The 20061-nt window shown below is 34.1% G+C and overlaps 1 protein-coding gene across 4 annotated transcripts in view; it reads left to right on the plus strand.

Annotated features, from left to right (window-relative positions):
* LOC136032908 (ornithine decarboxylase-like) overlaps window positions 1-20061 on the plus strand; it is a 36360-nt gene that overhangs the window by 7758 nt on the left and 8541 nt on the right. For 2 of the 4 annotated variants that reach the window (XM_065713354.1, XM_065713353.1), the window contains exons 2-6: window positions 1723-1839; window positions 3498-3575; window positions 7825-8007; window positions 12235-12331; window positions 19048-19124. In XM_065713354.1, coding sequence (XP_065569426.1) covers window positions 7897-8007; window positions 12235-12331; window positions 19048-19124 — 285 coding nt within the window. In that variant the 5' untranslated portion in view covers window positions 1723-1839; window positions 3498-3575; window positions 7825-7896. The remainder of the gene's footprint in view (window positions 1-1722; window positions 1840-3497; window positions 3576-7824; window positions 8008-12234; window positions 12332-19047; window positions 19125-20061) is intronic. The other 2 variants (XM_065713352.1, XM_065713351.1) reach the window with 1 other exon arrangement.

Consider the following 20061-nt stretch of genomic DNA (forward strand, 5'->3'; position numbering starts at 1 on the left):
GTTGGGTTAGGTCAAAAAGTGCTTAAATTTAAATTTGCGATGGAAACTTTATTGGTAAGTCAATAATATGTACAGTCTTATATTTACCAAAAATTGTATTCAACACATTTACAACCCAACCTTGCAAATGTGCAAATATTTAGCCCAGATTATATATTTCCCTTTCCTTTTACATGATCACTCTTGTTTCAACCCTTGTACCCGTAACTTAAATTAGCTGTGACGAAACCAAGAAACGGAAACACAAAAAGAAAATACATAGGTCCTTCCCTTAGCCAGGCACCTTAGCCAGTACACACTCGAGAATTGAGTTCAGAATATTCATACTGAAATGTTCCAAAATGGTGAAAATATAAGTTTAGTAACAAAATTATGGAAGCGGGCCGCTCAGAAAACATTAAATACCAGTACTTATGTATTATACCGCCAAAACTCAAGAGGTGAAGTTAAGATAATCCTAATGGAAAATACCAAAACATGATGAAAATATAATACTTTATAAACAAATTTGAGCTATATACTTGCATATTAGGGGGAGGGGTAACCCCCCTTAATTTGAAAACATAGCCTAAATTACATAGGTACTTGTGTATTACTCAGAACACACTCAATAACTAAAGTTAGGTTCTTTCGTTAAACAAACTACGATGCAGGTACACCTTAATGAAGTATTTGGTATTTGTTCATTATTCAGTTGATTCAATTCAATTCAGAACACACTCAAGAATTTTGCAGAGAAAATCAGTGATTTTCTCAGGCGAAGCTGAATTTCATTAAGTTGAGACTGCAGAAACCCGTTTGAACAAGAATCTATGACGTCACAAGATTCAGGTAACGCAGAATCATTATTACGGCGACACCTGAGACCAGCAAAGGGGGATGTATTGTCTGAGAAGCGACCAATATATTGGGAAATAGCGTAAAATAAAGAATCTAATGGTAGGCTTCTACTATTCCTGGTTTGTAGCATATCAAAAAGTGTGGCTATTTCTGCCTTTTTTTTGTGCTCAGTTCTCTATAGTTGGTTCCAAATGCCTAATTGAGAAAAAGATGGCAAGCTTAAAGTTTGGCCTGGATTATATCAATGGGGGGGGGGGGGGGGTATTCACCGTGATTACGAAACTTAATGAAAAATAAAGTATCTCTGGTAAGAATGAAGCAAGGATTTTGTTATTTTAGTTAGCTTAGAAGGATAATCTTGTAACAAATTTCCTAATTTTGTTTTTGTTTGGTAGCGTGAGTTTTGCATGGCACAAAATTTATGGCTCAATTAGAATTAATTTCGGTACTTTTGTCTTAAAGCCAGCCCACTCAAGCCCTTCATATGAGGATGACGCTTAGGTTACATCTCAGAAAACCGGTTTCATAGCTACAAAACCAAGTGACAGATGATACAATGCATTGGACTTACACAGAATGCATTGGAACTGTATAATTTGGACTAAATATTTGTACATTATGGGGCAGGGTAGGTTAGGGGTGCTGTCCAAAACTGTACCCCCCGTTAATGTGTAAATATAAAGCCCAAATTATTACACAATATTGTTATTGTGTAATATTTCATTAGGATTAACCTAACTTCACTTCTTGAGTGGGGTGGCTATAAGACATAAATACCTTAATTTCCAATTTATTCAAAGCTACAAAGCTATATATTCCAGCAAATAAATAACTATGCATTTGAAAATTGGTGATCATTTTTTATGTTCTTTTCCTTTATAGGGTTGCAACTCGGGGCAGCTTCACATATACCGTCGGGCGCAGAGCTGTATTTGGGTCTCTGCTCTAAACCGGGATCCTCCGTGGTTACGACAGCGAACCTGACATTGGCATAAACAGGTAAATTCTTCTCTTCTGATGTATACAGTAAAAGTATAAAAGAAAATGGACAAATTGATAATATCTCATTAGTTGTTTTATTGATTTTGACTTCCTCTTTTATCTAATTTTTATCTTTGCATGTAAATTTTTTGAAATAATTTATGTAATAAATAAAAGAATCGTCTAAAAAATGCCATTTTTTGTAGTTTACACTTGGACTAGTTTTGCAATAAGACATATCCAAAGTTATCTTTAGGAACAAGAGAAAGCTATGGGAGGTGACGCGAGTTCAGCCTTTCTTTTTCGTTCTATATTTATCTGAAACCTCATGGTAGTTGGGGATACTAGGGCTTAAGCATATTTTTTGAAGTTTAAGGCAACCCATGCCCACCTGTAGAAAGATCAGTTGACTCACCTCCCCAATAGCAGATGTAAAAATATAAACCGCTGTTTTTCAATTTTACTAAGCCTCCATCGAATCAGTTTTATAAATAAAACTTAAAAATTTGTCCTTTTTAACCGTCTATTTCTTATGGACTATATGTATCCTTACGAGCGAATATGCCATTGCCTAGCATTCAGAACTCAAACTGGGAGACCTAGTGTAGCTTTTCGGTAATTCTAAATTGACTTGCTTTCACAAAATTTTTACTTGATTGTATTTTGGACTAAAACAGTTCCCTTGATTTTAAGCAAATACTAGGAATAACAAGATCAAACTATCTTGTTTGATCAATTTATATTCTTGTTTGATCTATTTATAAGGGCCAAAGGGTCGAACTGCTGAGCTTAGCTTGCGGGGTTGAAGGCCCGAGTGAGTGGAGGGGACGAAAAACAAGCCCTAATCTTGCCGTTTCGGCTTGTATTCATAATAAAAGAAGATACCAAACTTCTTATTTTGTAGCACTAAAATTAAAATTGGGGACTTGATAACCTCTTTCAGCTACTAAGCTACTATATAGGTTCAAGCTACTTACTGTAATACTATAGGGTACAAACATGATAAAAGAAAAGCTATCATTTCTTTTTTAGAAATTAGAATGTTTTCAACACTCATTGTGCCGCATTAACTTGATATCGTCAGTTTGATGTGTCTATAGTGTATAGCCTATAGTATCACCACCGAGATTTCTACCTTGTTTTCCTACTTCTACTACTGATAACTCACCGCAGCACCAGCCACCCGAGGCCAACGCAGCTATGCACGCTCCTTCTCTATCCCAATCTAATAGCCTCCGTCTTTACATCCTCCCCGGAAGTTCCCATTTCCCTTAAATCGTTCTTTATGACATCCTCCTACCCTAACCGCGGACGACCTGTTTTCCGTCTTGCCCTAGACAGTTGGTCGAAAAGGACAATCTTCGGCAATCTGTCATCATTCATCCGCAGAACGTGCCCAAGCCATATCAACCTTTCTCTCGTTATAGCCCTAGAAAGCGGGATTGAACCACACTTTCCATACAGCCTACTATTTGAAATACGGTCAGTCAGCCGGGTGCATTGTAATAGAATTTCTAGATTGCAGTAGAATTTCTAGATTGTTCTAGAATCTCTTGAAATAGAATGTGCATGAACTCTTGTATCTTGTTATGTCATATAATATGTCTATAGTTATATTAGTCTAAGCATAGATTGTTTATTTATTTTAATCTTGCCATCTTTTTGTTTGTTTTCAGTGATTCAATTTATTCTTTGTTATCACCAATCCACAATTGCTTTTAACTTCCTGGTGCTCCCAGCCAGCTCGTGCTAGGGTATGTATTTGTTGATACTGTCATAAAAGTGGGGTGGAGCTTACTCGGGGATTAGTTAATCGGGGTTGCAGCAATAGCTGTAATGTAGGAAAGAGTGAACCACAGCCCATAGTAACCGGAAGTTTAAAAGGTATTAAAAAACGATCTAGTGAGAGAAATTGTTTGATTAAGGTAATGCTAACTGTTATACATTTTTATCATAATAGTATAAGTTCGTTGCGAAAACAGATTTTTGGGAATTTTGAAAAGAGCTTGAAACTCCTAGAAAATGACAGTGGATCTAGGTAAAAAGTGAACCCTTAAATCGACCATTGTCAAAAACTGAACCAGAGGTTTTGATTCTTCTGTCTTGAAAAACAAAATTGTTTAGTATGGAACAAAAGGAAAATAGTTTAGTATGGAGCGTGCCCTCTAATGTTTTAGTAAAACTGAACCGAAACTAAGTTGACAATATATATATATTTTTCGAAAGATTATGCTGATTGTAGAATTTCTACTAACTCTAGATGTATTTTTTGAACAATTCCTTCATATCTTACATTGATAATTCCAATGTCATTTTCCTGAGATTTGCTGATAATTTGAACAAGAAACCAGAATTTGCTAAAATGTTTGCTTTCAAATGGATTTGGTGATGGTTGAAAATACCTTTTATAGATGATGAGAAGCTATTTGATTGGATTGTATTATTTCTCGAACTTTGTTCTAACATTTCGCAACCTCTTCCGATTGGTACTTTCTTACGTTTCTTTCTTGTCATTAATGACAACCATCGAAAAAGATGTCTATCAGAAGTGTAGAGGATTGGCTTTTGGAATACTATTTAAGTAGCTGTGCTAGGTGAATAGGATTTAGACACAGATATACAATACAAGTTAGGGCCCGATATTTCTTTTCAAGCTCCTAACTCAACCTCTTCCTCCCTTCGAGGGTGCTGACTTCAGAAACATGGAAAAAACTCACTCTGCTGTATGAACGCAACCCTTAGAAAAGAAACCTGCAGCTCAAATGTAGGCACAGAGGGTATTTTCAGCCTCATGCCACTACTCCTTCCGTACTTACAAGGTTTGAAAAACTAAAAAATGGCTCATAGCTATGAACAAAAACTCAGATATAGATAAAACTCCAAGATCAAGTTAAAGTAACAACCCAGCCCAAACCGAGAGCCCAGGTAAGGCAGGCTAAGTTCTCCCAACTTGAAAAAATCCCATTATTTTTTTCAAATTACGACAGGATCTCAAAGCCATTTAAGTAGGGAAGCTCCTGCCACTTCCTTTCTTGGAGGCTCTCAATACATTTTTCAGGTCTTAGAGGCTTGTTTTGAACTGTAGGCCTTAGCATGGCGGTTCCCAGGATTTGAACGAGATCTTAAGCCAGATTTGAATTTTCATTACAAATTAGGACATATTTACTTCGAGTCTTTTTAACGCTGCAAGTAGGGAAGGAATGGAGATAATGGCCAGAAAGCCCTTCCCCGGACCCTTGTTGGAGTTGTACACCCTTTTGAAAGCACTGTTTGTTCACCTAGCAACAAATTTCCAAGTTCTTGAAATATCAGTGTCGTCCTCGAGTTCGATAGGGGCGGTGTTGGGTCTTTTAAAACATGTCAGTCTCCTAGACTCTAGTATCGATTCCTGAAGTTTGAATGACCTGGCAAAACACCTTTCCGGATTAGTGAAAAGCATTTTAGAACTTCATTGACACTATGGGCTATGACAAAAGGATGTGATTCCAAATTTGAATTCAGCGTGAAAAGTTGGATAGAAAATAAATTTCTTGAACAAGAACTATGTTCCCAGTTTAATTAAGGATCATTAGTGATGAATTGAATTCAGGAACGCACTCAAAACTGGTTCATTGACGAAAGTTCTAAAGGACAGTTTTTGAATATAAAGCACGATCTATAAATTATAGTCTGGCGAAATAAGACAAGGGAGAAAACTGATAAGTAAGAACTGGAAAAAAACTGAAATGAGGGATTTTCAGAGGAAAAGCAAAAATGTTGGAAGGAGGGTTCAGGTCTCCTTGCCAGAATCTCATGAGTTACTCGATTTTTCTCCTAAGTAATGACGAAGACATTATTTTATAAATAAAATCGTGCATAAGTACAAAAATCGTGATGAAATAAATTCCTTCCCATCCTAATAATTAGCAAAAAATCAGCTGTTTACTGTCTTCACAAATTTCTCCATTGTTTTCTTTTATTTTGTATTTTCCTCGTAATTTTTGTATTATTTGCCTGTTTGTCAATTTTGATAATGTGTTTATGATCCTCGATGCTATATAAGATTAAAAAAAGTTTTTTGTTTAACTGAAAGTAAGTAGTCCCCTGTTCAACGCCCGCTCTTTACGCTAGTTTTATTGTTTTAAAAAGTAGAGTTGTGAGAAAGAGTCAAACTTCAGTGTAAAGAGCGGGGCATTGGGGAGGGGGCAGCCCCTTTCATATACGAAATAATTTGTGTTCGTTTTACGTTTTAATGTCGCTCCTTACTTTCAGTAAAAAAAAATTGTTTTTTTATTTAATTTCTGAACGTTTTTGAATTAATGCTGGTTTTGATTTTGGCTCACCATACATGAATAATTAAAACATAATTTGCATATTAATTTTATTTTTGGCTAAATGGCTTTTTCAAAGTTGTGATGGGACGATTTTGAGAAAAAAGGGCGGGGGAGGGGGCCTAGTTGCCCGAATGACCCCTGAATGACAAAGGCCGTTTAATTAGAATAAATAGCTCTTCTGAAATTACTAAAAGTACTTTACCGTAAGTACTTACCGCTCTTTACTTTCAGTAAAAAAAATTGTTTTTTTTTATTTAATTTCTGAACGTTTTTGAATTAATGCTGGTTTTGATTTTGGCTCACCATACATGAATAATTAAAACATAATTTGCATATTAATTTTATTTTTGGCTAAATGGCTTTTTCAAAGTTGTGATGGGACGATTTTGAGAAAAAAGGGTGGGGGAGGGGGCCTAGTTGCCCGAATGACCCCTGAATGACAAAGGCCGTTTAATTAGAATAAATAGCTCTTCTGAAATTACTAAAAGTACTTTAGCGTAAAGAGCGAGGTATTGAGGAGGAGACGAACCCCCTCATATACGTAATAGTTTGTTTGTTCTAAGTTTTAATGCTGCTCCTTGCTTTCATATGAAAAAACTTGTTTTATTTATTTATTTTCTTATTGTTTTTTTAAATAATGCTGAGCAATTCAGCGCCATCTTCATGGAAATTCCCTTCCCCCATAATAAATTCCTCCATGGAAAGATCCTCCCACGTAATTTTGTACATCAAGAATTTTTTGATTTAATACAATTTTTGATGTAAATGAAAAGAATGTCAAAAATAACACCTTTTTTTCATCTTGGGCGCTCGTATGTTTCTGGATAAACGTAGCCATGACCTGAAATACTTCCCCTCTTTTGCTTGAACAGTAGAAAGTTTAATATAAGAATACTTAATTTGATGTCTGAAATGAAATATTAGTTGAAGTAAGTAATTCTTGACGTATTAGGCTAATCACGACCAAATATTTATAGCAATTGACCAAATGAATAGGTTTAGGATTTTAGTTTGATCCTAAAAATGTTCTCAGGCATGAATGCGAAAACGAAAGAAAAGATGGTTTGGATCTTGCTAGCGAATCAATAGCAGAATACATCGCAACAAGAGGCTTGTCTATCCATCTACCGATAGAAGAAAACTTATGGAAGACCTCGTTTATGTTTTTGCATAAATTCTTGCTTCTCAGGTAAAAAAAAGTTTAGTGAAAGGTCAAAATTTAAAAAGTTTCTTAGAGTTGTTGAGTCCTTTTGGCACTTTTTTTCTTTCTTCCTTACCGCCCCATCTTTTTGCTTATTTTTTTTTCTTTTTTACCAGAAAAGTAACGCATTGGTATTTCGCTGAATTTTGTCCTTTCCGATGCCCCTGAAAATGTTCCAAATGGATCGGGCTGTAAATCCTCTTTTGGGTAGTAGTCAGTCTGACTGTTTCTTTTTATCCATTTTTCCCCTTTTTTTATTTTACTTCCTATCTCTCATATAACTCAACGTATGCACATAGGCTTGCACACACTACGTAGTATATTAAAACGCTTCTGAGATGTCGAGTCCTTTGGCACTTTTATTTCATTCTTCCTTAATGCCCCATCTTTTTGCTTATTTTTTTTTTTACCAGAAAAGTGACGCGTTGGTATTAAGCTGAATTAGATGAACAGGGGAGGTGTCATTTTTTTTTTTTTTTTTTTTTGTAGGTTCACTGAACTTGTTGACTATCTGACCTGCTAAAGTTTTTGGAAACGGTTCTTGGTCTTGTCTGATTGAAAATGAAACCCGACGTGTTCAACCCCGTTAGAACATCTACCCTTGACCCTATTTACGTCCTGCAGCCAGGATGCGATATCATCAATATGATCCGTGAAATTGCGGACTCTGGGGTAAGTACTGTAGACAGGATCATGTTCTCTGTATTTTTTTCCTATTTAGACTTTTGAAGTAGAAAAGTGGTAGAAATTATACGCTTCAAAGCTATTGATGCCAAAGAAAAAGAATTGGACATATTTTTTTTATTCCACCTTGAGTTGCATTAAGAAAAATGTATAAATTTTAGAAGAAATTTGTAGTAGATTGTTCCCTATTCTGGTTTGAATGCAACCCTTTTAAATATATGAAGTATAAAGGAATTAAAATTGCATTTTTTTCCTTTTTTTGCGCCTTAGTCTTATAGGCCTTATAATTTTTTTTAAATTGGTATCTGACGATAAATATTTTTTGTCTTTATTTGTAAAGTACATGCGTTCAAAATCTGTCGCCTAGGTGATATTTGTTCTTTTTTTTTTTGGGGGGGGGGTAGCTTAGAAATTTGGAATGTAGATGAACGTCATGGAGAATATCAGAAATACAGGATTAATTGGAAAAATATTAGTATTTTTGAGAGGGTACTGATCCAATGTCCCTACTCCTTATGTAAGTATTGAAAAGGTCAAACTTTTTTTTTTATAGAAAGATTTGTGGTACCATCAATTGCTTCATGATATGCTTCTACTCGTGGCAAGCGACTAGTGTTAATTGGGATAGGGCATTTCCCCCCCCCCCTCACTTCAAGATTATTTCCTCTCCCTAGACTTTGGAAAAATACCTTTTTGTGGTATTTTTATGAAAAAATACCTTACTTGTTATTTGAATTGAATAATTGAAAAAGGGACAGATATCCCCCCCCGCCTTCCTCTGTCAATTTCCATGGATTGATACCTCTGATAGCAATTAGCTTATTACAATTTTATGAATACGACGCGAGTATAATATATAAGCCTAAACTTAACAACAATGAAAAAATTCTAAAGAGAAAAAAAGATCGGGTCTGCGGGTAATTTGTTTCACAGGGGAAATATATACCGTAGATATTTCGCCTGTTATCATTAAGGTGTCTTCAGCAAACTGAAGAAGAATAAAAATTAAGATTGAAACTACGAGAAGCGGACTAATCAGATCATCAAGATAGAAAAAGGAAAATCAAAATTGAGAAATAAAAATAAAATTCTTGAATTCCTTTTGTTTAATCTAGAAAGTAACCAAAATTAAGTAAGAATCAGTGTAAAATCAAAATTGAGAAATAAAAATAAAATTCTTGAGTTCCTTCTGTTTAATGTAGAAAGTAACCAAAATAAAGCAAGAATCAATGTAAAATCAAAATTGAGAAATAAAATAAAATTCTTGAGTTCCTTCTGTTTAATGTAGAAAGTAACCAAAATAAAGCAAGAATCAATGTAAAAATAACTGACAGACAAGCTACAAAACATAGCTCGTAAATAGATCATTTTAGTTCGTGAATAGATCTAGTCTTTGATTCCCATTTATTCTTAAAACATGTAGTCATTGTTCGAAACATTATCACAAACTAAATGAATATGATGGTTTCCTGTAATATAAAGAATATTTACTAGTGACAAGATATTGTCCAGATACATGATTAGTTCTGAAGATTGGTCAACAACATTAAGGTTTAATTCTTTCGCCTGTAATTATCGTAGAATCTTTTGGGCCTCTTTCAATAAAATATTGAGTGAACATGTACTTTTGAGTAGCTATTCTTATAAGGTACAATTTTGTTCTTGAAGATTTAATTTTCAAATTTTCTTTGTGTTCAGTTTGACAGAACATTTGAATGGGAGTGGTCGGTAATGTGCTATTCTAGAAGAGTCTTCGGAATACAATTCTCGAAAATTAAACATTTACCAGATAAATGGGCTGCTAGCCCGAGACAAATTCCAAAGACCCCACTGCTTTAAAGAATTAAATAAAAAAACAAGTTTTTTAACTAAAAGTAAGGAGCGACATTAAAACTTAAAACGACCAGAAATTACTTCGTATATGAAAGAGGCTGCTTCCTCATCAACGCCTCGCTCTTTACGCTAAAGTTTGACTCTTTCTCTCAATTCTTCTTTTTAAAACAGTAAAAAACTTTAGCGTAAAGAGCGGGGCGTTGATGAGGAAGCAGCCTTTTTCATATACGAAGTAATTTCTGGTCGTTTTAAGTTTTAATGTCGCTCCTTACTTTTAGTTAAAAAAAAACTTGTTTTTTTTTATTTAATTTCTGGACGTTTTTGAATCAATGCATGTTTTGATTTTGGCTCTCCGCAGAGGAATAATTAAAACAAAATTTGCATTTTTTTTTTTTGGCTAAATGGCTTTCTCATAATTTTGATCGAATGATTTTGAGAAAAAAAGAGCGGGGGAGGAAGCCTAGTTGCCCTCCAATTTTTTGGTTAATTAAAAAGGCAACAAGAATTTTTAATTTTTTACGAATATTTTTATTAGTAAAAGATTTACGTAACTTATAAATTAGCTTACGTAAAGAACTTTTGTATTCTCATATTTTTATTACATATATGAGGGGGTTCGCCCCCTTGTCAGATCCTCGCTCTTTACACTAAAGCTTAAATTTTGTCCCAATTCATTAAGAATGACCCCAGAATCACAAAAGCCGTAGAATAAATAGTTGAAATTACTAAAAATACTTTAGCGTAAAGAGCGAGGTATTAGGAGGAGGTGAGCCCCTCAAATGGGTAATAATTTCTGTTTGTTTTAAGTTTTAATGCTGCTCCTTACTTCCAGCTGAAAGAACTTTTTCATATTTATTTTTTCATTGTTTTTTTTTTTTAAATAATGCTAGTAAATCCTGCGCTCCCTTCATGGAGATTTTCTTCCCCCATGACAAACTATCGATGGAAAGTTCCCCCAGAATATCCCCCTCTTCTCAAACCCTCCCCCAACCAAAAAAAATCTTCTGAAAACGCCTGTACACTTCTCAATAACCATTACTATATGTAAGCACTGGTCAAAGTTTGTAACTTGTTGCCCCTCCCACGGGGACTGTGGGGGAGTAAGTCGTCCCCAACGACATAGTTATAAGGTTTTTCGACTACGCTGAATAAAATGGCTATCTCAGAATTTTGATCCGTTGACTTTGGTAAAATAATTAGCGTGGGAGGGGGCCTAGGTGCCCTCCAATTTTTTTGGCCACTTAAAAAGGGCACTAGAACTTTTCATTTCCGTTAGAATGAGCCCTCTTGCAACATTCTAGGACAACTGGGTCGATACGATCACCCCTGGGAAAAAAAACAAAAAAAAAAAAAAACAAATAACCACGCATCCGTGATCTGCCTTCTGGCAAAAAATACAAAATTCCGCATTTTTGTAGATAGGAGCTTGAAAATTCTACAGTAGGGTTCTCTGATACGCTGAATCTGATGGTGTGATTTTCGTCAAGATTCTATGACTTCTAGGGGGCGTTTCCCCCTATTTTCTAAAATAACGCAAATTTTCTCAGGCTCGTAACTTTTGATGGGTAAGACTAAACTTGATGAAACTTATATATTTAAAATCAGCATTAAAATGCGATTCTTTTGATGTAGGTATTGGTATCAAAATTCCATTTTTTAGAGTTTTGGTTACTATTGAGCCGGGTTGCTCCTTACTACAGTTCGTTACCACGAACTGTTTGATAACGGCGAAAACCGCACTACCTTTCCTTTATACAAACAGTAAAGAGGATAACGCAATGAGGAAGTTTTAAAGACAGTGTTTCGTAGAAGAGAGGTAATTGCACATTCGGGACATATATCTAATGGCCGTCCTCAGCCAAAACAAAACAATAGAATAACGGTAAAATTCAACTTGCGATATACTAATTGACCGAATGGTTCAATTAGTTTTCATCTACAGTTGGAGAGTTTGAATCCTACTGTACCCAACTATTTGGCTTGGGACAGAGATCAGTGGCGTGACTCTGTAAGCTTAGCCAGAGTCGAATCAGCTCTAAATGGGTACCAGGAGAAACCTGAGGAAGGTAAACAGGAAGGGTATGTGAAAGCACTGGAAGGTTGGCCCCCATCCCCCCATAGCATTTCCTGGCTGAAGGGCCTTGGGACGGAGATTAGCGCCGCCGATTCGGACCTCAAGGGTCTAGTATCGCATCCTTTCCTTTTATCTTTCTCTTCTACGGTTCGTTATCTTAGAATATCCACATTGTGTTTCATTAATGGTCGCCTGCTTCAAAAAATATGGAACGCTGATTTTTTTTTTTTTTTTTTTTTTTTTTTTTTTTTTTTTTTTTTTTTTTTTAATCAACTTCGCTTGTTTTTAATTTTCAATCTTTGTTTCAGGTTCAAGAAGAAGCATTTTATGTGCTTGATGTTGGCGACATTGTTCGCAAACACAAAGAGTGGAAATTGAAGCTGCCACGTGTTACACCCTTTTATGGTAAATATGGTTTATGGAAAGTTTTTGTGTGTAGAGGTTGTTTATTCTTTTCTCTCTTTTTTTATGCAGCTCGAGAACAAATCTATTAACGTCCTCTGTGTTTTGCTTCATGCTATTCTGAAGCTAAGTGATGTGATAGAGGTTGAGGCTTTTGAGGACGCAAAAAATGATTTTGTATATCTGTATTTATTCGTCTGGGTTTTGTAAATATTTTAGTGACCCTTTGAATGTGTGAGATTACACCTTGAAAAAAGCTGGGTTAATTTTTTAACTCAATTATGAGCTTTGATAGCGGGGTGCCTGCATGTAAACACTAAATGGTCGAGTGTTTCGCCAATGTTCTGATTAAATGTGCAGTGTTGGTTGATGAGGGGCTCAACAGAGGCAGAAGGGTTTTGGTAGAGTGCATTCGCAGGCGTACTGTGGAACAACTTACTTTCCAGTTTGGTCTGAGAAGGAGTATAAGCTGAAGGTATTGATTTGTCGAAGATTATCTCTAAGAGGCAGTGGCGGCTCTGTCCTCTTTTGTGCCTAAGTGACCCCTCCTAGAATAGCACCCCTCCTCCCTCCTATTTCTCACAACTAATTTCACGCCAAATTTTTAACGAAATTTTAATTTATTAACAAAATTGTTTTCAGTTTATCAATTAGTTAATAATTATTATTTTTATTTATTTTATGAGTTAGTTTATATTTTATTAATTATTTATGTTTATTAACCGTGATCTTTACTCTATTTTGGTAAGGATAAAAGTTCAAAAATTACAAAATAATTGTAACCGTTAGGGTATTTATTTGAAAATTTTCGCTCCTAAAATTTCTGCGCCCGGGGTAAGTCCCTCCTTCCTTCCGCTAAAACCGCTTGTGCTAAGAGGGAAGATATGAGGATTTTGTTAAAATATGCGAGGTTCTCTTAGTGAAGTCAGTGGAGGGTCTGCTTCTGGGAATTCATCCCTTCTGTCTTTCTCAATGGGCATCTCCCTCAAGGTCGCATTTGATTTTCCTGAATTTTTGACAATACACAATGCCTGTTTTACTATTCATTTGACAAATTAGCTTGACGAATTAGGCCTATTAGTTTTAACAAGATAAATGCTATTCAATAATTAAATAGATTGGAATATTATGAAACCCAGCATTCGAAACTTGAAAGAACTGTTCTGATACATCTCTTGCTTGCCTTCTATGCCTAGCTACATCTGGTCAGACATCTATCTAAGCATTAAAGTCCACATATGCATACACATGAACTTTTGCTTGATATGAAATATGAGCACGAATGATAAAATTGCAAGCGGAACTTCCTGATCGGCTGAATTTGCAATCTACCAAGTGTCAAGCATGATAACTGAATGCTTGAATGATAACTAGTTTCCGTTTAGAACAAAAATCAGCTTAATTCATTCTAGAACCAAATTTCCAACAAGTTAAGCATAGTTCAGTTTAGAACCAAACTTTCAACCAAATTTTGCTCATTTTGGTTTAGAACGTAATTTTTTATGAAGTTCTGTTTGATTCGTCTATTACCAATTTCCAACCGGACTCGGCCTGGCTAAATTCAATTTAAAACAAAATTGTCAACCAATTTCAGAATTCATGTTCGTATCAAATGCTACGTGTGCATGTGATATGTCTGGAGACACATACCTGATCAGACATTACACTAGAAAAGTAATTTAAATCAGACATGCAAATGAACACGTATGAAGGAACACTCAAGTGCTCTAGCAGTAGTAAATGAATATAAACTGTGTCCAGGTTTGTTATAGCCGGCTCACAGGACGTCAGAAAAGTACATGAAAGTTTTTCATAAATTAAATAAATGTTTTTCCAGAGTTCCTCTGGGTACTCGAAAAAAGTTAGTCCTACTTAAAAATTTTTCAATCAATTCAGAAATATTGGCCAATAGAAGAAAAGGTCTATATTTTCAGCTGCAGAAACTGGGGATTTAAAAACCTAATATTTACTGTTTCTTTTGTAAGAAAAAAGTCAACTGAATAGATTTAATTGTCTGATGAAAGAAAAAAATCGTTAACAACTTCCCAGAAGGTAGCGTTTCAATCCGCTCTTGAACTGGCCAACATTATCAGCTTCCTTTATACCCTCCGGGAGAGAATTCCAAAGTTGTGGCCCTTCAAAATGCGGAAATAAAGATCTTCGTTGAGTACTCCGAGCCTCAGACACTATCCCTGAAGAATATCTAATTTCATAAGAATGATAAAACGGGTCAGACTTAAAAATTCCAGAGAAATTGCCTACGGATTGTCCTAGGTACCCGGCTGACTGACCGTATTTCAAACAGTAGGTTGTACGAAAAGTGTGGTTCAATCCCGCTTTCTGGGGCTATAATGAAAGAAAGGTTGAAATGGCTAGGCCACGTTCTACGGAGGAAGGATGACAGATTACCGAAGATTGTCCTTTTTGGCCAACCGTCTGGGGCTACACGGAAAGCAGGTCGTCCTTGTCTGGATTGGGAGGATGTCATAAATAAAGATTTAAAGGAAATGGGAATTTCCTGGGAGGGTGTAAAGAGGGAGGCTTTAAATAGATTAGGTTGGAGGAGGAGCGTGCGTAGCTGTGTTGGCCTCAGGCGGCTTGGTGCTGCAGTGAGTTATTAGTAGTAGTAGTAGTAGACTTAAAATTTCCCAAGAGCACTCCGGCAAATAACGATTCAAACATTGATAAACAACAATACTTTCGTCTGAGCCGTCATAACATTTTTTGAAAAAGCTCCTGCTTATACCTGCTGCTTGAACCATCATTTGTGATAATCGCAAATTTTCGATTTTAGGCCTTCCTACTGACATTATATAACTGGTTGCGTCCCACGTAGTGAGTTGTTTTTATCTAATAAAAAACTAATTTAATAATTTTCAGGCATTTTTCATGTTTGAACTAAAACGTTAAGATTATTGCTCTAGTACCATAAATATTTTTGCGGTTTACATAAAAACTTAAGCGATTCTGAACTGACGAACCAACAAGAGGGCCAAACTCTGAGCAGTGCTGAACGGGATTTTTTTTTCCCTTTTAGAATGAATAGATTTTGAAGAGGTGTTTTTTTTTAACTTTTTTTAATTCAAAAATTTTTTCAAGGACTATTAAGTGAAAATAGGATGATCTGGCGCTCTATGTAAACTAAGCTTCAAATTTCGGTTTTCTTTTTTAAGATTTTTGAATTGTTGCAATCCCTTGTCAAAATATGTACAATTATTTTTGCAATTAACAGGTTTTTGCTCTTTAAGCAATTTAATGGAAATTTTTACATGCATGAAAGTCTTCAAATTTTCCTGATAATCGTGACAAGTGTGACAACGTCATCGCAATACTGATGTATGTAAAAATGACGTCACTCAATTAATTTTTTCTTCTAAAATTAAGGCTCATAACGAATTTTCTTAAACTTCTGACCTATCTAGATCATTTTTCTTATGTCAGAATATCCCAGGATGCCAATTTTCCCGAAAGAATATGGAGCTTTTATCGAGAAAACATAATACATATATATATATATATATATATATATATATATATATATATATATATATATATATATATATATATATATATATATATATATATATATATATATATATATATATATATATATATATATATATATATATATATATATATATATATATCTATATATATAAAAATAAGTTGTCTGTGTGTGGATCAAGTGACGTCATGTTTGTCCGCATATGACGTCTGAATTATTTCACACTAATACAAAAGAAGAAAAAAACTAAAAAAGGTAAAAACTACAAAAAAAAACTAAAAAGAAAAAAAAACTAAAAAAGCTAAAATACTAAAAAAAACTAAAAAAAGGTAAAAATCTAATAACTAAAAAAAACTGAAAAAAATAAAAAAAGGCAAAAACTACAAAAAAAATAAAAACTAATAAAAAAACTAAAAAAGCTAAAAAACTAAAAAAACTAAAAAAAACTAAAAAAAAGGTAAAAAACTAAAAAAAAACTAAAAACTAAAAAAGAAAAAACTAAAAAAAAGGAAAAAACTGAAAAATAAAAGAGAAAAAGAAAACTAAAAAAATATGAATAAATATATATAAAAATAAGTTGTTTGTGGGTTATGTCTGTCTGTCTGTCTGTCGAGTGACGTCGTGTTTGTCCGCATATGACGTCTGAATTATTTCACACTAATACAAAAGAAGAAAAAAAACTAAAAAAGGTAAAAACTACAAAAAAAAACTAAAAAGAAAAAAAACTAAAAAAGCTAAAAAACTAAAAAAAACTAAAAAAAGGTAAAAAACTAAAAACTAAAAAAAAACTGAAAAAACTAAAAAAAAGGCAAAAACTAAAAAAACTAAAAACTAATAAAAAAACTAAAAAAGCTAAAAAACTAAAAAAACTAAAAAAAGGTAAAAAACAAAAAAAAAAACTAAAAACTAAAAAAGAAAAAACTAAAAAAAAGGAAAAAACTGAAAAATAAGAGAAAAAGAAAACTAAAAAAATATTAATAAATATAAAAAATATAAATATAATATAAATTAGCAATCAACAAAGCACCGAGACACAAATGACGACCGGGACACAGGGAGTATAAATGACGACCAGGACATAAGTAAAAAAAAACAACTAAAAAAACTAAAAAAATGGTAAAAACTACAAAAAAACTAAAAACTAATAAAAAAACTAAAAAATCTAAAAATCTAAATAAACTAAAAAAGAAAAAAAAAGAAAAAAGGAAAAAAATAAAGGAGAAAAACAAAACTAAAAAACGAATGTATATACAGACCGGGACACCGGGATACAAATGACGACCGGGACACAGGGAATATAAATGACGACCGGGACACAGGGACATAACTACAAAGGGGACGCCGGGGTGCACAGGGGGATATATAAATGACGATGGCGACTCAGGGAATGGTCGATTAGCAATCACCATCAACAAAGCTCAAGGGCAATCATTAGAATCATGAGGTATAGATCTGAATACGGATTGTTTTCCCATGGACCATTATATGTTGCATGTTCAAGAGTCGGTAAACCTGAAAATCTATTTATATGCACAGACAATGGGACAGCAAAGAATGTTGTATATTCGCAAGTTTTACGTAGTTAAAAACATATATATATATATATATATATATATATATATATATATATATATATATATATATATATATATATATATATATATATATATATATATATATATATATATATATATATATATATATATATATTCACAGGTGGGACATAGGGACACAACTACAATGGCGCGTAACTAATATGGCGCGTAACGACTTACGCGCGCGGGGGGGCTTGGGGGGGCGCGAAGCGCCCCCACCAACTAGGTGTTGGGGTGGCGCGAAGCGCCACCCCAACAGCTAGTATATATATATATATATATATATATATATATATATATATATATATATATATATATATATATATATATATATATATATATATATATATATTATTCCATATTCTCTCTTAATTAAAAGTTTTACCTGTGACTTTATGTACAAAAAGTGCAAAATTCTGTTGTTTTTTTTTGGGGGGGGGGGTAATGCAGCCACATTACTTAGAAACTGAGGAGAATGTCTATTTAAATGAATTTGGTCTCATTGGCATTTAATATTTGTTCGATTTCACATTTTGGTTTATATTTCATTTAAACCGTAAATTGAAAGGCTAAGTGGTCAAGGAAATCATTAATTTTCGACATGTGGAGTCCAATAGCATATGATTTTTGAGCACACCCATATATACTATGCTAAACATGGGTAATATGGCGTGTCTAGCACGAAAATATAAAGGTCCTTGTTAAAATTCAATAACAAAGTGAATGAAGTAAGTTTGGATTTTGTTTTGAAAGGTTCAAAATTTGGCATTGCGAAAATTCGAGAATTAAGTGTAAACCTGTTAGATTGCATCATTGTGTCATCATCAGCCAATCAGACGTTAACGAACTGACAAATAAGATTTTGAGGTTGAAAGACAGGGATATTTTATGGTAACTGTAGTAAATGTTTAAATTCCTCAAAAGTTGAACAAAGTCCCCCCCCCCTGGATCTGCCCCTGATGCCAGCTAGCAATGAAGGCTATAATTTTCTATGGCGAATAAGCTCTTTGGGAATCACTCTCTTAATTTCCTTTCGAAAATGTAAAAGATAGCATATATCTAAGGAGCGTTTATGGGGAGAAATTGACCTGCGATTCGGTTCTTCTTTGTTTGACTGGCTATAGCTGTTGTGTTGGCGGTGCTGGTTTAAAAAATCTCAAAGCTAACAAAAAAGTAAAAAAAAATCCGTTCTTTTCATGGAAAATTGCTCTAACATTCTCGCACACTTAATCAACTCAAAAGAATTTGTTTTGAAGTACACTTTTTATTCTTGACTATGAAGAATTTTTGCGTTTGGCTTTTTCAATACGGTTTTATTTTCATTTTTAGTAGATCCTAAATTTGTTCCTTGTATATTATATTTAATTTGGTCCGTATATATTTAAGTATCAATGGTCGATTTAATCCTTCACAAATTTTTTATAGTTATTAATTGTAATTGTAAATTGACACAAATTATAATTGGCACCATTTTCATAATTTTCCAATAAAAACTAAAGCAATTTCATTTGGTGCGTCATCCATTCGGGATTTCTGTTTTTTTGCGGTGACGAGGTATGTATTTTTATATTTATGTCAAAATGTTTGTACGTCATTAATGCTGTCTTACCACTTTCTAGCGGTCAAATGCAATGATAACTCAACTGTTTTGCAAGTTCTTGCTTCACTGGGCGCTAACTTTGATTGTGCTTCAAAGGTATTCATCTTTTTTTTTCAATTTTTTCTTCATTTTCTCCATTCCTTTTCATTTTACAGGGCATTTCTAGGTAACATGTTAGGATTATGGTATTTATATAGTCCTATCTTATTTTCCTATCTATGTGTTACATCTATGCTTATCTGGAATGGAAACCATTGGAGGAGAGGGAGTGCCATCCCACCCACCCCGCGGATACATTCAGAGAACAGGACTTAGACAAAAACATGTTTCTTTAAATTGGTGAAAAGCTATAGTGCATTCCCAGCAATATTTAGCCCTGTAAAGCTGTTCTGCCACTCCAGGGAAAATATGGTAACGACACAACCCGTAAAAGAACTGTTCAGACTGCCCAAATAAATCTATCTTACGCAGTAGACAGTCCATTCAAATTTTCATTTAAAAACCTGTGGGTATCAGTAATTTTATGTTTTTCGTTACGTCTTTTTATTTGTTTGCTTACATTCATTAAAATATTTCCCGCTTATCTTGAAGATACATTATTCGGTACAGGATCAATGTCCCCACCACATAGCTAAATGAGTGAGAAAGACTTTATTTGAATAACGTAAAAAAATCTTTCTTAGTTCCCCCTGCCCCCTCCCCCCAAAAAATATGTAGATAGGATATCATTTATTTTCTTATTCTTTCAAATGCTTATCTTGTGTCTTTTGAATACAAGTTTGCTGTCTGGAATTTGGCTAATTTTTGAGTTCTATTTCAACGTTAGAAATGCTCAGTTTGTCTCCCATTGAAACAAGAGGAGTATTCTGAGTTCCGGAAATACATTTTGGAACTATTTCACTCCATTTTTATATTACGTATCAAAATCTAAACCTCAATCGTACTAGAGAAAAGGTTATCTACCTCCGCCAAATTAATAGTTTTAACGCGGTTACAAGGTTTAAAAACTTATATAATACCTAATAAATGTTGG

The sequence above is a fragment of the Artemia franciscana genome, chromosome 11, assembly GCF_032884065.1.
Source record: "Artemia franciscana chromosome 11, ASM3288406v1, whole genome shotgun sequence".
In the NCBI taxonomy this organism is placed as follows: domain Eukaryota; kingdom Metazoa; phylum Arthropoda; class Branchiopoda; order Anostraca; family Artemiidae; genus Artemia; species Artemia franciscana.